General features: G+C 43.0%; 1 protein-coding gene across 1 annotated transcript in view; it reads left to right on the top strand.

Annotated features, from left to right (window-relative positions):
- Window positions 1–16908, top strand: part of doc2g (double C2-like domains, gamma) — a 50197-nt gene that overhangs the window by 10991 nt on the left and 22298 nt on the right. Inside the window, exons 6-8 of the mRNA XM_026171078.2 lie at window positions 14439–14565; window positions 15474–15530; window positions 16132–16256. Coding sequence (XP_026026863.1) covers window positions 14439–14565; window positions 15474–15530; window positions 16132–16256 — 309 coding nt within the window. The remainder of the gene's footprint in view (window positions 1–14438; window positions 14566–15473; window positions 15531–16131; window positions 16257–16908) is intronic.

The raw sequence follows: 16908 nt of genomic DNA, 5'->3' as shown, positions 1-16908 counted from the left end.
GTGGAGGCCTTCTCTGTGTCAGGACGCTACACGTTGATGCCTGCCGTACCAGGAGGGCGGTAGGGAAAAAAACAAAAGGAAGCCCACCTGAGAGATACCTTATCATTTTCTTTGCTACTTTTTCTCCGCCTGAGATTCAGGTCGTTTTCAGTTCTTAACCCAGGACAGTGGGTAACTGAATAAACTGACACCATAAGGAACTGGACACTCACGTGCTATTTTCTTTTCTTTTTCCTTTTCTTTGGGGTGTTGAAATATTGTGTTTCTTGTCTTACATCTATTTTGATTGTTTCAATTATTTTTGTGATGCATTTGAGATGGTTACTGCATTTGAAGATATCCCTACATTGAGGATGAGCAAAGGGAACTGATCCAAAAGGAAATATATAAAGCAAACTTTGTTTCATAAACCTGTGGTCGTGCGTGTTATGTGGGTTGGAAGTCTCATTGCTCTTACAGAGTTGCTACCGCCAATCTCCTTCCCAAACCTAGATTCGGATATTGTAGACATTGCACTTGGGCGAGCAGTATAGATCATCTCTTATAGATAGAGGGACACACGTCCAGGTTACATAAAAAGTGGCGAGCCAGCCAGGAGATTGGTTAATAGTAGCTTTCTGATCTTCCACCCCACACTACGCACGTTTGAGATTTTTGAGATTTGTTCCACTGAGTCAGGTATGGATATTTGCAATCGTTTTGAGGTTAATGGTCAAAACTCCCTGTATGTAACAGGTATAGGACCAGAATACACAGATGAGGAAATAACTGCTGTGTTCAAAGTTAATGGAGATATTTCTAAATTAGTGAGGATCCCTGACGAATCAGGACAACCAGAGGGTAGAGCCCTGGTCCAGTATGCATCTGACAGGTCTATCTCTAGAATCGACCCCATTACTTTGGGTACCGTACCAAGTCCAAAGGACCCAGCTGTGATGTGGTTTGCGAGGACCATTAGAGATGTTTGTCAGGAAGTGGTGGGGAGGGAGATAGCTTGCAGATACCTGGACGAACTAAAGTCTGTCGCAGGCAGTGGCAGGAAAGGTTTCTTGAATGTGCTTCAGGAGGAACTGCATGGGAACCAGGGCACATCACATGACGTACGCAGTAATGCTACACAGCCCTATGCAGCTCAAAATGCTAACACACCTAATAATGATCAAAATGAGCCTGCAGAGCCCACACATGTTTATAGTGCATCTGCTAGTTTACCAACGAGCCCAGTCCACATCAGTGAGGATGTTTTTAACCCCCCCCAGATCCAGAGAGTGATTGTGGAGCATGTCATCCGAAGTGAGTCCACCACTTCACCATCCCCACAAATAAGGTTGCGCACCTTCTCTGGGCGGATGCCAAGGCCAAACGGTGAGGTGGACTACGAAACATGGCACACCCAAGTTGATCTTCTCCTTAACGATCCTTCCTTGAATGATGCTCACAAGGTGAGAAGGATTCTTGAGAGCTTGCTGAGTCCAGCAGCTGATGTTGTGAAGCCTCTTGGCATCTCTTCACCACCAAGTGTCTACATCACTCAACTTGATTCTGCTTTTGGTGTTGTGGAGGATGGAGAGGAGTTGTTTGCGGCATTTCTCGGCTCTAACCAAGATAGTGGAGAGAAGCCATCAACATACTTGAACAGGCTCCATAGCCTCCTCACAAGAGCAATTTCTAGAGGGGGAGCCTCAGCTGGAAATTCCAATGATCATTTGCTCAGACAGTTTTGTAGGGGCTGTTGGGATCAGAGCATCATCATCGGCTTACAGTTAGAGTGCAAAAAGGGAAATCCACCAACATTTCCTGAATTCCTCCTCATGCTGAGAACTGAGGAAGACCGCCGTTCCACAAAGCTAGATAGGATGAAAAAGCATTTAGGTGCTTCGAAAGCTAACATGTATGCCCACCATGTTTTTGATATGCCCTCTTATGACTGTGAGCCTGTCCCACTGACTAACTCAAAGCCGAATGAGACATCAAAGCTTGAAAAGAAAGTAAACGAGCTAACTAAACAGTTGGAAAAGCTAAACAAAAAGCCACCGAGCCTCACTCATGATAGTAATCCTCCCCTAGTGGTAAAAGCAAAGCGAGATGAAACCTCTGATATTGAGAACAAGATAGCTGAACTGACAAAGCAAGTTGAAAAACTAGCACAAAATCAGAGAGAGAGTACTGAAAAGACCGACTGCTTTGCAATCAGTAGTAGTAACATGAAGAGGGGCCTTAAGGTGCCTGGAATGCCGAGGCCGTGGTTTTGTTTTAAGTGTGGGGAAGACAACCACATTGCTGCTCACTGCTCCAATGAACCCAACCCCGCACTGGTTCGCAAGAAAAATGCAGAACTCCGGGAGAGGCAGGATAAGTTTTTAGCTCAGCAGGCTGCTTCCCCATTCACTTTAAACTAGTAGCAGCTCCTGTAGTGGGACGTCCAGGAGCTGCAGTTGATGATAACCCCTGTCCCAACAGATCAGTTGATGGTGCTGGAACACAGAAGAAAGTCATAACCCACACAATGACTGAAACCTACCGTTGCACAGAGCGATCTATACCTGCAGGGCTTGTAGGTCCTCGTTGTGCGGCTTCTGTCTTTCTTGAGGGTGTGCAGTGTGAGTCCATAATGGACACCGGCTCACAAGTTACAACAGTGTCCGAGTGTTTCCATAAGAACCATCTGTCTCACTTACCTATACATCCAATTCATGCCCTTCTTGAAATCGAAGGAGCAGGTGGACAGCAGGTCCCCTATCTTGGTTACATAGAAGCGCGTGTCACTTTCCCGCTGTCTGTTCCTGGCAGGAAAGAGGAGCTAGTCGTGTTAGCACTTGTGGTGCCAGAGTGTCAGTTCAACAGCAGGACCCCCCTGTTGATTGGTACCAATGTGTTATTACGACTTTATGAACAAGTACTTGAACAGGATGGTCCAGAGGTTGTTTGCAAACTCTTCTCTAGAGATTTTGCAGTGATCTTCCAGCATATTGCCCAGATCCATGACCTCAACAACCATGCTCATCCTGTCAGGTTACATGGTGGAAACCCCATCACCATCCCTGCAAAACAAAAGTGCTGCATCACAGGTGATGTCAGGTTGAAAAGGAACAGTCAGACCACATTTGTGCTTGAACCCAATGAACATCACAGGTTGCCAGGTGGCGTGTTCCTTGAAGCTGCTCTGATGGACATTCCATTTAAGTCTAGCTGCAAGGTCCCGGTCGTCCTGCGCAATCTTAGTGACCATGATGTTACGCTGCAGCCAAAATGCATCATTGCTCAAATATGTGCAGCTCAGCAGGTCACATCACTTGGACCAGTGAAAGGTGACTCTCATCACAATAAGCCTGACAGTGACAACCTCGAGTTCAATCTTGATGATTCACCAATATCTGAACAATGGAAAGATCGTATCACCACCAAGCTTAGATCTATTCCAGAAGTCTTTGCTGTGGATGACCTGTCATATGGTATTTGTGACGTATCTAAAAGGTTAAATTCGATTTTATTTGCAGATGACACAAATTTTTATTGCTCTGGAGAGAATTTGAAAGACTTGGTTGAAATTATGACTTCTGAGATGTTAAGAATAAAAAAATGGTTTGATGTAAATAAATTATCTTTGAATCTGACAAAAACGAAATATATGATATTTGGCAATCGTGTAAAGGAGGATAAAGTCATTATGTTTATAGAGGAAGAATTGATTGAAAGAGTTACTGAATTTCGTTTTTTGGGTGTAATAGTGGATGAGAATTTGACATGGAAATCTCATATTGAACATATTAGAAAGAAAATGGTCAAAAGTATTTATATTTTGGGTAGTATAAGAGATTTATTAAATTATAAAACAATGCGTATTTTATATTTTTCTTTGTTTTTTTCATATATCAACTATTGTGTTGAAGTTTGGGGGAATACATATGAGAATACCATAAAACCTTTAAACCTATTACAGAAGAAAGTTATACGAATAATTCATAATGTTAAATATAGAGAACATACAAACAAATTATTTATAGAATCAAAATTATTAAAATTAGGAGATTTAGTGAAATTACGGACATTATTAATTATGTTTAAGGCTAAAAATAATATTTTGCCTTTTAAGTTACAAAGAGTATTTTTGATGTGTTCAAGGGGAGAAGAGAATAGAAGGAAATTTTATTTTAAACATCAGTTAGCCAGGACTACACAAAGATTAATGAGCACAACGGTTAGGGGTATAAGACTGTGGAATTCACTTCATTATAATTTAAAGAATTGTATAAATTTACAATGTTTTAAAAAGTGTTATATGTTTAAAACGATAACTCAGTATGAAGAATGCGAATGAATGTGATGTTGGTTTGGGATTCGACCGGAGAGAAATGTCAATATTAGTTGTTCCTGATTTTTGGTGCCCACCGGTGATATAAGTTCGATGGTAGATAGGGGGCAGGGTTTAATAAGAATATTTTCTTCTTCCTGCTCCTTTTCACACATGGTTGTTGTGTTTTGTTGACAGAAGATGTGGTTGTTTTGTTTGATTTGTAGTACCAAGTGTGAAATAAATAAAAATGAAATGAAATGAAATGAAAATATGGTCACACCACTGCAGTGAAACATCACATCAGGCTACATGACGAGACTCCTTTTAAGGAGAGGCCAAGGCCTATTCATCCCAGTGACAGGGAGGCAGTCAAGGAGCATCTTAAAGAACTGCTTGATGCAGGAATCATTAAAGAGTCACAGAGCCCTTTTGCATCCCCAGTGGTCTTGGTCCGGAAGAAGAATGGTTCTATCAGGTTATGCATCGACTACAGGAAGCTAAATGCTCGAACCATCAGAGATGCATACGCTCTTCCGAACATTGAGGAGACCTTTGCTGCCCTTAGCGGTGCTAAATGGTTCTCCGTCATGGACCTTAAATCTGGTTATTACCAGGTTGAGATGGCCGAAGAAGACAAGCCTAAAACCGCTTTCACGTGTCCCCTCGGCTTCTTTGAATTCAATCGCATGCCTCAGGGTGTCACGAACGCACCAAGCACTTTTCAGCGCCTTATGGAAAGGTGTGTCGGTGACTTGCATCTCAATGAGGTATTGGTGTTTCTGGACGACTTGATTGTCTTTTCAGACACATTGGAAGAACATGAAGCACGACTCATGAAGGTGCTGAACCGTCTTAAAGATTTCGGTCTAAAGCTTTCTCCGGAGAAATGTCACTTCTTTAAGACGTCAGTAAAGTATCTTGGTCATGTCGTGGATGCACGAGGAGTTCATACTGACCCTGACAAGATATCCACCTTGAGGGACTCTCCTCGTCCTTCAAATAGGAAAGAGCTTAAATGTTTCTTAGGCTTCGCTGGGTATTATCGGCGGTTTGTCGAAGGATATTCCCAGATAGCCAAACCTCTTAATAGCCTGACAGCAGGCTACTATCCACCAAAGAAAAGGGGCAAAGTGTACAAGAGGGAACGCTTCACGACTCTTGTGAGCCCTAATGCACCGCTCGGTGAGGAGTGGACTTCAGAGTGTGAGAGTGCATTCAGAACCCTGATCAAGAAACTGACGTCTGCGCCCATCCTTGCTTTTGCGAATCCACAACTACCATATGTTGTACATACTGACGCTTGTCGCGATGGATTGGGGGCAGCGCTCTATCAAGAGCAGGAGGGGAAGCTCAGAGTTGTCGCGTATGCCAGTCGAGGTCTTTCCAAGAGCGAGAGAAACTACCCTACGCACAAACTCGAATTCTTGGCCTTAAAGTGGGCCGTTTGTGAAAAGTTCAGTGATTTCCTTTATGGGTCAAGTTTCACTGTGCTTACCGACAACAACCCCCTCACATACGTCTTGACATCTGCGAAGTTAGATGCTGCTGGTCATCGCTGGTTAGCCGCTCTTTCTACTTACCAGTTTACCATCAAGTACAGAGCAGGGCAGGCCAACCGCGATGCAGATGGGTTATCCCGGCGGCCTCAAGGTCCGCCTCTTGAGGATGAAGCTTTCACTAAAGAAAGAGAGAGAATAGAGGACATGAAAAAACGGTTCATGGAAGCAGGAGATGACATGGATCATGAGGTGTTCTCTGCATTATGTCAACGTCATCTTGTGATGGTTAAAGATGAACGTCACCCTCATTCAGAGCAGCCTGTCATTGCGGAGTCTCTTGTTGTCGACCCTTCTGTAGTGCCTGATGTTTTCGATGAGGACACTTTACCATCCATGGCTAACTCTGACTGGTGTAATGCTCAAAATAATGATCCGTCTCTCTCACGTGTCATCACCTTTGTGAGGAGAGCTGTAAAACCCAGTTTCAGAGAGACAAACCTTGAACATCCCGATGTCAAACTTCTTTTTAGGGAGTGGAAAAAACTTGAACTCAGGGATGGTGTCCTGTACAGGAAGTGGTCTGAGCGAGGCGAACTGGTGTTTCAGTTGGTCTTACCCGAACAGTTCAGAGAGAGGGCACTGCAAGGAGTGCATGATGATGTTGGCCATCTCGGTTCTGAGCGTGCACTTCAGCTTGCTCGTGCCAGGTTCTACTGGCCGAGAATGGCCAGAGACATCGAGGAGAAGTGCAAAAAGTGCGAACGCTGTTTCAGGCGGAAGGCTGTGCCTCAGAGGGCCGCGCCTTTGGAAAACATTTCTGCTACTTATCCACTTGAACTTCTTTGTATGGATTATCTATCCCTTGAGCCGGATGATAGAGACACGAGAAACATTTTAGTCATCACCGACCACTTTACAAAATTTGCTGTGGCGGTGCCGACTAGGGATCAGAAAGCCAGAACTGTTGCGAAGGCTTTATGGGAGAACTTTATTGTTCACTACGGGTTCCCCAGTCGTCTGCTCAGCGACCAGGGCAGGGACTTTGAGTCTAAGACGATCAGAGAACTCTGCACACTGATTGGAGCAGACAAAGTTCGTACCACCCCGTACCATCCCCGGGGAAACCCAGTGGAACGATTTAACCGGACCCTCCTTGGTATGCTAGGGACCCTGGAAGAAAGAGACAAATATCATTGGAGAGATTTTGTCAAACCTCTGGTCCACGCATACAATTGCACGAGAAACAGTACAACAGGCTATTCGCCTTACGAACTAATGTTTGGTAGGCAGCCCAGACTGCCGATTGATCTTGTCCTGGGAATCCAACCTGATATGGCAAGTCACAAGACCCACTCAGAGTATGTCAAGGGCCTTCGTCAACGCCTACAGGAGAGCTACTCATTAGCTGCTAAAAATGCCAAGAAGATGGGAGAGAAGAACAAGGCTAGGTTTGACAGGGAGGTCAGGGCAGCTGAACTCTTAGAAGGGGATAGGGTCTTAGTGAGAAACGTGAATATCAGGGGGAAACACAAACTGGCAGATCGGTGGGAACAGAAAATCCATGTTGTTGTCAGACGGATTAGCGACAGTCCTGTTTATGTAGTCAAACCTGAGACAGGGGAGGGGCCACACCGTACGTTGCATAGAGACCTTCTTTTGCCGTGCGGGTTCCTACCTGTAACTGAGATCAGAGAGCAAAGTTCTTCCACTGACGCATCGAGAAAAATGAGACTGAGGGGCAAAACAACAAAAGGCGTGCAAGGGGACACTGATTGTCAGGAGGACGAGTCGTACAGTGATGAAGATGAACTGTATCCTAATACATGGATGCCAGAAATCATCACGAAGGGTCCTTTCCTGCAGAGGGAAGGAGGCTTCAATGAGCCTCAGCCAGTTTCCAGGGTATTAAACCCAGACACCCCTTCTTTTGTGCCCCAAAGTTCCGCACACTTACCTGAAAGACCTACTCACGAGCTTCAACCAGGAACTCCTTATGTTAGCTCTGAGAATAGTGGTTCAGTTACACATCCTACTTCACACTGTAGGACTCCGGACCATATTGTCATTGATATTCCTGAACCTGATGTGACACAAATCTCACCTGATGAAGAGAACACAGATCTCATCACCACAGACCCTGTAGTTGCAGACACTGACAATGTAGTATCTGAGAGTCAAGAGTCCGAGAACGCAAGTGTCCGGCGTTCTACTAGGGAGAGACGTCCGCCTCGGAAACTCACCTACGATGAGCTGGGGGAGCCTTTAACCTTGGCCATTAGTTCATTCTTTCAGGCTTTAGGGGCTGCTATTTCACATGTGTCTGTACCGGTAGGGGCAGGTATGCATGCTGGGACTCATGCAGTCTAGAGGGGGAGAATGTAACCCTGGTAAGATTTACAGCAATCAGAGGTACAGGGTTCTTTGAATGCATCGTAGTCCTTGTCTGATAGTTTAATTTCCGGGCTTGCCCTGAAGGCACCATCTGCAGCTCCGTGCGCGTGAAGGTGTGGTGTAGAGGAAAAAGGACGGCAAGGAAAAACTCCATGCTGCCGCAGAGCACGGTTTTTTCCAGTTGAAAGAGAGGAAAGAGGTTTAATTAACATTTGTGAGAGAGCTGTCGTTAGCGGTGAACCACAGACGGGTACCTACCTGAAAGGAGCCGGAGTATTTCTTCGAACTTTTTTGAACTATTCTGACTGGTTTTTTTTTTGAGGTACAGTTCCATGGGTGCCAAGTGAGGAGCTGGTATCGTGGGTCTAAGACACTGTTGCTGCTGTGGAGGCCTTCTCTGTGTCAGGACGCCGACACGTTGATGCCTGCCGTACCAGGAGGGCGGTAGGGAAAAAAACAAAAGGAAGCCCACCTGAGAGATACCTTATCATTTTCTTTGCTACTTTTTCTCCGCCTGAGATTCAGGTCGTTTTCAGTTCTTAACCCAGGACAGTGGGTAACTGAATAAACTGACACCATAAGGAACTGGACACTCACGTGCTATTTTCTTTTCTTTTTCCTTTTCTTTGGGGTGTTGAAATATTGTGTTTCTTGTCTTACATCTATTTTGATTGTTTCAATTATTTTTGTGATGCATTTGAGATGGTTACTGCATTTGAAGATATCCCTACATTGAGGATGAGCAAAGGGAACTGATCCAAAAGGAAATATATAAAGCAAACTTTGTTTCATAAACCTGTGGTCGTGCGTGTTATGTGGGTTGGAAGTCTCATTGCTCTTACAGAGTTGCTACCGCCAATCTCCTTCCCAAACCTAGATTCGGATATTGTAGACATTGCACTTGGGCGAGCAGTATAGATCATCTCTTATAGATAGAGGGACACACGTCCAGGTTACACTCTGAAATTGGAAGTATTGTGTTAATGACAGTGCTTCAGGTGATTTACCTGATGAGGAGCTTTCGACTCATTCATGAATAAGCAGATCTGGAGCAAAAAACATTAGGAGTTTGTATCAGACAGAAGGAGCTCTGGATTGTGTAGCTGTCAAACTGGGTTGCATCAGCATTCTGGCACTCGGGACAGATGAAGCAGTGACATTTAGTTACTTGATTCTGTAGTTTTCCATGCCAAATATCTACTTAGGAAGCCAAAATCCCAGAAAGGCTCACGCTCTTGGAGGATGCTGGCTCACAGATGCTGTGGGCACAGCTGGAGAAAAGGAAAAAGGGGGTATCAGGATTTCCCAAAGTTAATGCTCTAGTCTTCAGCAGTGATTGAAGAAAATCAAACTTGATGTTCACTCTGAACCAACAAGTCTTTTTCTGTTTGATGGCTGTAGTGTCTCGCCACTTCACACATATTTTACCAAAAGCTTGTAGGTGTGCATTACTGCCACTTTTTTGGTAGTGGCAGCATGTTATTTACCACCAGGTGCTCATAAAAACAAATAAATAGATAAATAAGTACTTTTGGCTGCTGTCATATTCACGCAGGGCTCCACAGCAGGCAGCTCTGCATGTTGAGATTTTTATGCCGGATGCTCTTCCTGATGCAACCCCAAAGGGATTTGTGTCTCCTCCCAGGATATAGCCTGGGATTTTTGCTTGTTAGGTGAATGTGTCAGTGAAACAGATGCAAAACCTGTTTTTGTTTGTTTGTTTGCTGGGTTTTTTCTTTTTACATTTAATTACTCCTCTCAGTCTTTTCTTGCCCAGAAACAGTTGAAAATAACTGAGGATGGCACATTTGCCCATCATCACACTGCCTCAAAAACAGTGAGGTGGTGTGCACTTTGTGCAAAAACAACCACATTGCAGTAACCATGAGGACGTTGCTCTGGCAGAAGTTAAAGCGGATTGTGAACAAATTACGACATAATCAGCATGAAATATTCATGAATTCTCACACATATTAATGCCAGGCCTCTAGAGACGTATGATATATACGTGTATAATAGTCGTGCATTTATGGGGTTGGAAATGATTAGCTATAAAACACCAATGGGATAACCTCTGTGACAAATTCATCAGGGTTTCCATGATTGCTTTTTGCTGCTTTGTCATTTTTTTATCTGACTCTGTTGCAAAAGGAAATTTGCTGTGAATCCCTCTTAGTCAGAATCTAGTGCAGGAATGGATAGCTTAACCACTAAAAGCTACTGCATAAAGCCATAGTTAGTAGATGTGAATGCATTACATGGCCACTGCAGAAAAACCCTGTACACGTACCAAATATGGGCTTTGATTTCATGGAAATTTTAAGCACCGCGTCTTCTGATGGTGCTAAAGTGGGAGTGAGAGTCCATCCTCCTGCGCTGCTCTTTGTAGAACAGGACATAAAAAAAGAGTTCTTCAGTGAGTGGGTTTATGCATTTATTTCTTTTTTTCATCTTTCATTCAATAATTTGCGCTAAGTGTGATTATATAAAACCATTATGCTAAGGCAAAATACAAAAAGGGAACGGCTAAATTAAAGACAGTTCTGAAAAAGCCCTCAAAGTTGTTTCAGCGTTATTGTTTTTTTCTTTACATCCTTTATGCAACGCCTCAATGCTTCAGTGTGCAGACTGTATCTCTAAGGGCTGCTGGAGGTCCATTCTGTTATTAACAATGAACTAGCTGAGTAAACTAATAACTAACGTCCTCAATCCAGACTTTACGGTTGGCCTCATACCAGCTAATCCTTTAATTGGTGCGGCGGGCTGCTGGAGGTGCTTTCGTCTTGAGTGAAAAGTCCACTGCAGTAAAACAGACTGGAAAAACCTCCAACCTTGCCACTTATTTATACAGGTTATGACTCGCAAAAATTGTCAGGAAGGGTAAGACATTTGAGATCATTTTTGCACAGCTTCAGCGCTGATAGTTCGCTATAGATATATCTGCTTCCTTTTGAATTCTCAGGATGAGACAGACTCAGCCTGTTTTATCACTGCGGGGCCACGTGATTGTGGGATTAGGCCCAAAATTTCTCCATCAGTTGCCGCAGTGTGAATCTGCCTTTAGGCGGTATTTTTAATAATTTAGAGAGCAGTGAGAATGATAATGTGATACCACGATCCAGCCCCTTATTTCAATGACACCACTCTTGTGTGCATTTTAATGCACACAAAAAATAAATAAATGCGATGAGTCAAACATGAATGCATACCTTGGGGACAATCTTTCAAAAGTCCTTCTGACATTTACAACTGAAACGTCTGTCAGGCTCTGAATGATCAGCAGAGAAATTGATCATGTGGAGGTGTGATGAGAGCCGGGTATCACGAGATGTGGTGTGTTTGTGCGCGTGCGTGCGTGCGTGTTAAAGGAGTACAAACATGAGTTCAGTGCCAGCTCGAGTCTCCTTTCACTTTCTTTCCTCTCTCTCTCTCCATGCCTCTGCCTCATAATAGACTTCCACCGTCCTCGGATGTGGGCAGATAGGAATAAATCTGTGGCTTGATTTGGTATTAGATGGAGGCTGAAATTGCCATAACAGGTGGCTTAGATGAGATTCAGTCAGGTACAAATATGATCAAGGAGTAAAAAATATATATATGTTGGCTGGGTGTTAGATGTTGGGTGGTGATGATATTGTTGTTGGAGTTGACTCAGCTTTATAAATTGGCTTTAAACTGAACTATCAACAGCCATGAAAGTTTACACAGACAACGCCTCGTGAATGCTGTGCTTCAATTGTTGTTTAAAACTAAATACTGGTAAAGATTAATGTCTGTAATAGAAGAGAGCTGTAATAACTCTTGCTTTTGTGACTTCATTATGAGATCAAACTTGTCATTTTAGAGTTTTCCTGCCTCAAATACGATCTGGACTGTTTTTGGGTTCATTTTAATCGGCTGGTTTTTATCACACAGAGACCTGACAACCCTGATAAGGAAATTGTGTTTTTTATGCCACTTAATACTGACCTATGAATCATTCAAGCATTAAAAGTCACCTAACTCGATCTTGTATCTTTAAACACACTAACTAGATGTCACAAAAACACATCAGTAATTTGTAGAATTACAAGAAATGTGAACGATTACACAGTTCGACGGGCAGAAAATAGTATTTATGTAGCAAAACTGTGATTTCCAAAAAGACATTAGCTGAAAACCTGGCATATCTCCGCACTGTGTGCAGTGTGTCGTCAGAAAATCTGTAGAAAATGAAAGACAAAAGAAGAAGTGGCAGCCATAAAAACCACAGCAGATGAACACGATCTGAAAGGCACACCCTTAAGAAATTGGAAAACCTGCAGCAAAGACCTAAGACAGGATCTGAAAGATACATCTGGCCTTTCAGTTTGCTGAAGCCTCATTAGAAACTATCTCAGTGAAGGGCTGGCTTTTAAGAAGCCATTCTTAATGAAGGGAAACAGAAAGAAAAGGCTGAGGTATGCCAAATCACACAAGAACAGGACTAAAAATGAGTGGTAACAGGTCCGATGGAGTGATGAATCCCAATTTAAAAATTTTAGTTCAGATTATCTTCAATATCAGGAGAAGGGTGAGTGTGTACAGCCATCTGTGGACACAGCGGAGCTACATTTCAGCCAGTGGTGTTGGGGATCTTGTCTAAACTAATGGAATTATGAATGCAGAAAAATGCAGTTTGAACCACTATTAAATACCATCTCATCACCAACAGCTTCATTTTTCAGCATGAAAGTGATCCTGCATACTGCCACTGTGTAATACCTGGACAGAAAGAATCACAGTAGAACACTATCAGTCATGGATTGGCCTCCCCAGAGCCGGGACCTCAACATTATTGATGCATTGTGGGATCGTCTGGACAGACGACACTATCATAGGAAACACTACTTAACCAAATTACACAAAAGCTTGTCTGAGGGAGGTCAGGCCCTGTTGAATAAAGGTTGTTATACCAAAAATAGATTTTCAAGTATTGTAAATCTTTTTTGCCTTATATACCATATTTCCATGAATGTTTGCACATGTTTCAATAAATCACTGCACCTATTTCCCCTTTTCTTACCAAAGTATAAAAAAACGAATGGTGCTTCTAGACTTTTTCACAGCACAGTATAAAGCCATTTTAGTGCCAGTCTTCGTAGTTGTTTTTAACACAATGAATGGGAAACCCTAATTTTACTCTCATGTGGTGGATTTTATCAAGAATATCAAACCAAACTTGGCACAAGAGGTTGAACAGATTCTACCAGCATCTGCTTGGTTTTATAGGAACTCCTAAACTGGGGAAATGAAAGAAAAATCATCACAGAAGAAGTTTGAGCAGAAATGGTGTCACATTGCCCGCCAACCTTTGTCTCAGTACAGACACCCTACATGTATGACAGAGCAAAGGGACATAAATCATCTGACAGCCGTGGTCGTGAGTCAGAGCTGTTCTGAAGCTTCTGCTAGAGATACTCATCCGTTATGACTAAAAGACTGGAACCAGCATGTCAAAAGTCCAAATGTCAGCAGGACAGGGACAGAACAGGAAGAGGGGGAAGGTGTGTGTGAAGAATGTGCGTGTGTGAGAGAGAGAGAGAGCGAGAGAGGTTTAGAATGAGACAGTGAAGAAAGAGGTGAAGCAGCTACAGTCCCTCTGGGAATATCGGAGCAGAGAGAGAATTGTGGCGGGCGATGGGCTGTGAAGACTCAACTGTAGCTGATGAAAAACTCGCTTTCTATCAAACATAACCATCAGTTTGAATAAGTGCTCTCGGTGGAAGAAATCATTTTACAGAACCAGTTTTGTAGCAGTAGAGACAAAGTTATTGATTTAGTTGTCTCGCTTTAAATTCCGAGTGCATCTAAAGAGAAATAAACTATAGAGGCAGCTATACATTGATTCATATTATACGTACAAACAAATCCATGATTTCTGCAGTGAAACAATGTGTGTGTGAGAGATTAAAGATTTTATTCCAGGAGATCCCTGTAGATTTAATGTGCCAGCACGCGTCATTATTTTTCTTTTAGCTCCTGTGGAAAATGCTTTTTTTAAAACATCTTATGCCTCTTACATGGGAGTGGTATGTCTGATGGGCGCAAGACAATGAGAAAAAAACCCAAAACACACAGTGGACTGATCTCGTGTTGCGGATGCACTGTTCAGATGCCATTTGGATATTTTGGTGCATTATTTGCTTGCTTCAAGACTTTGGGGCAGAGCAGCACAGTTGCAAGAGGGATTGAAAACTTGCCACTAATTCGCCTGCACCTCTTGTCTATTGAAGGCTGTGCGTCTGTGACATGGACAGACTAGGACGAAATGAATTCATCGGAGAGGTGAGAGTGGCTCTGAAGAAACTGAAAGAAGGCGAGAGCAAACGCTACAACATGGGCCTGGAGAGAATTGCACAGGTATGTGTACATTACTCTGTGTGCGTGTTTGTGTGGACAAATATGTGATATTTATTATGTATGTGCATGGTCTTCACATAGAAAGAAGGTTTAGGTGATGTGGGTTGCACGAAGGGGTCCGCAAAGGAAATGACAGATGCGCAGTGAGATTTAAAGCGGAGAAAGATGATTGGACTAGAGCTTTGATGTCACAAACAGCTTGACAGCGTGGGAAAGTGGAAGTGACGAGAAGCTTAGATTTAGCCGGCAACACCTGGGAGCAGACAGATGTGAGACAGTCGATCAGCCGTCTCGAACTTACGCATAAGCTTCATTAGAAGACTAAGAATCTGGAGAAATCTCTGTGAGCAAGGGTGAAGGCTTCAGCACGGGATGACTGTGATCATCGTGACACTGCATTAAAAACAGATTTTGTCATGGAAAACACTGCATGGACTCAGCAACACTTCTGGAAATTTAATGTGTTGTCCAAAAGTGTAGGTTAAAGTTCCATAATGCAAAAAAGAAGACATATGTGAGCAAGACCCAGAAACACTGCTATCTCCGCTAAGCCCGTCAAAATGGACTGAGCCAAAGTGGAAAACTGTTCTGTCAGAGGAAACCAAATGTGAATTTATTTCTGGAAAACATGAGCGTCACGCCTTACAGACTAAAGAGAAGAGGGACCATGCAGGTTGTTATCAGTTCAAAAGCCTCCATCTGCAATACTGTGTCTATGGACATGGCACTTGCACATCTGGTAAAGCACCATCAATGCTGACAGATGCACTTTTTTTCCTTACATGCAATATAACGTCTCAATGATGTGCTTACGAACTGCAATGTGATTACTAAGTTACATTAGAGCATTACAGAAAAATGCAATGTACTATGCACTGTGATCTCTCTTCCTGTCTTTATTATTTCAGAATAAAGAAACTAACAATCAAACACAGGAGCAGGGAGCGCTAGTTGCAGAAGAGGAGGTAATGATATCAACCTCTTTATCATTATCGTTGTTTTTTTTTAACTAAAACATGACCCACTGCCTTATTAATCTCCCATGTCTCATGCAATTTATCCTTCCAACAGTCCTAATCCTAATCTGTCATCTACTTCCATAATCTTAGAGGAAGTTTAATTATGTGTTTTTAATCAGTATATATGTTTAAGGCATGACCTTTGATAGAGAAGCTACAGTTTGTAATTTAGACCAGTACCACTGCCACTACACTGATTTTTTTCCTCCCCTGGTGGTGATTATCTCACGTCTCTCTGTGATTCCAGAGACGAAGGCTAATAGCTTTTGGTCTCTGATTAGACTCGGCTTACGGTTCAACCTGGAGATTAAAAGGAGAAGGCAGCAGTGTCATTTTTTCCAGCCCAGATAAGACCTTTAATTATGAGCTTTAATTCCAAACCTCTCGGCTAACACGCTATATCCTACACGGTGAAAGTATTTCAGGTGTTTTGAGAAACTTTGCTGACCCGGCCGCAGGATTTCCCGCTGTGGTTATTCGCTGAAGAGGGAAATATCAGAGTGGAAACAGGTGCTCTGTCTGACACTGTAGCTTCTTGTGTCCCCAGCGTGGCCGCATCCTGGTGTCACTGTGCTATAACACGGAGAAGGGCTGCTTGCTGGTTGGGATCATACGCTGCGCCCATCTGGCCGCCATGGACTCCAACGGCTACTCTGACCCCTTTGTCAAAACGTAAGTCGTGTTAGATACCCGTGAACAACCTGGGATCCTGCAAATTATGCTCAGGAACAGCTTTTAATTTAAGGATTCATATTTAATTCAGGAAGTGTTTGGGTGTTTTTATGGTACTGCAAAATGAAAGGCATAGATTGGACTGCTAGTGTGCTGTCTTATCAGTGCTGACATTTATCTTATTTAGCTGTAATCACAACACCTTTTAACCATAAACAAGAGAAAGCCACCTGGTGTTTATCTGATTCCATGGTGGTTTTAGTTTAGGGATCTTTAATTGTTGACGCTCTTCAGAGATTAGAATAGACGCCTTGCAGTCGTAAAACAAGGAACACCCAGAGGCTGTATGTAAAAGAAAGATGTGGCCTCCAGGATTGAAAGAGAAGTGCCTCAAATTTACATCCTTGAAGATAGTGATTGAATACAAGTCCATTAGAAAATTACCCTGCACTTCTCTTGATTTATGATCTCAGTAACTACTTTCTTCTGCCAAAACCTCAGTTCAACATTTTCTGAGCTACAGAAACTACTATACATCAGACTTATGCTTTATTGATCTATCCAGGCCAGGCTGCCTGGGTAGATCAATAAAGCGGGCTTCTTTGAATAAATTACATGCTGCAGCAATCAGAATGCATCTTTAATATGATTT

This window comes from Astatotilapia calliptera, chromosome 6 (assembly GCF_964374335.1).
Source record: "Astatotilapia calliptera chromosome 6, fAstCal68.1, whole genome shotgun sequence".
Classification (NCBI taxonomy): domain Eukaryota; kingdom Metazoa; phylum Chordata; class Actinopteri; order Cichliformes; family Cichlidae; genus Astatotilapia; species Astatotilapia calliptera.
Note: the sequence above shows the minus strand (reverse complement) of the source record. Positions and strands in the feature narration are given on the sequence as shown.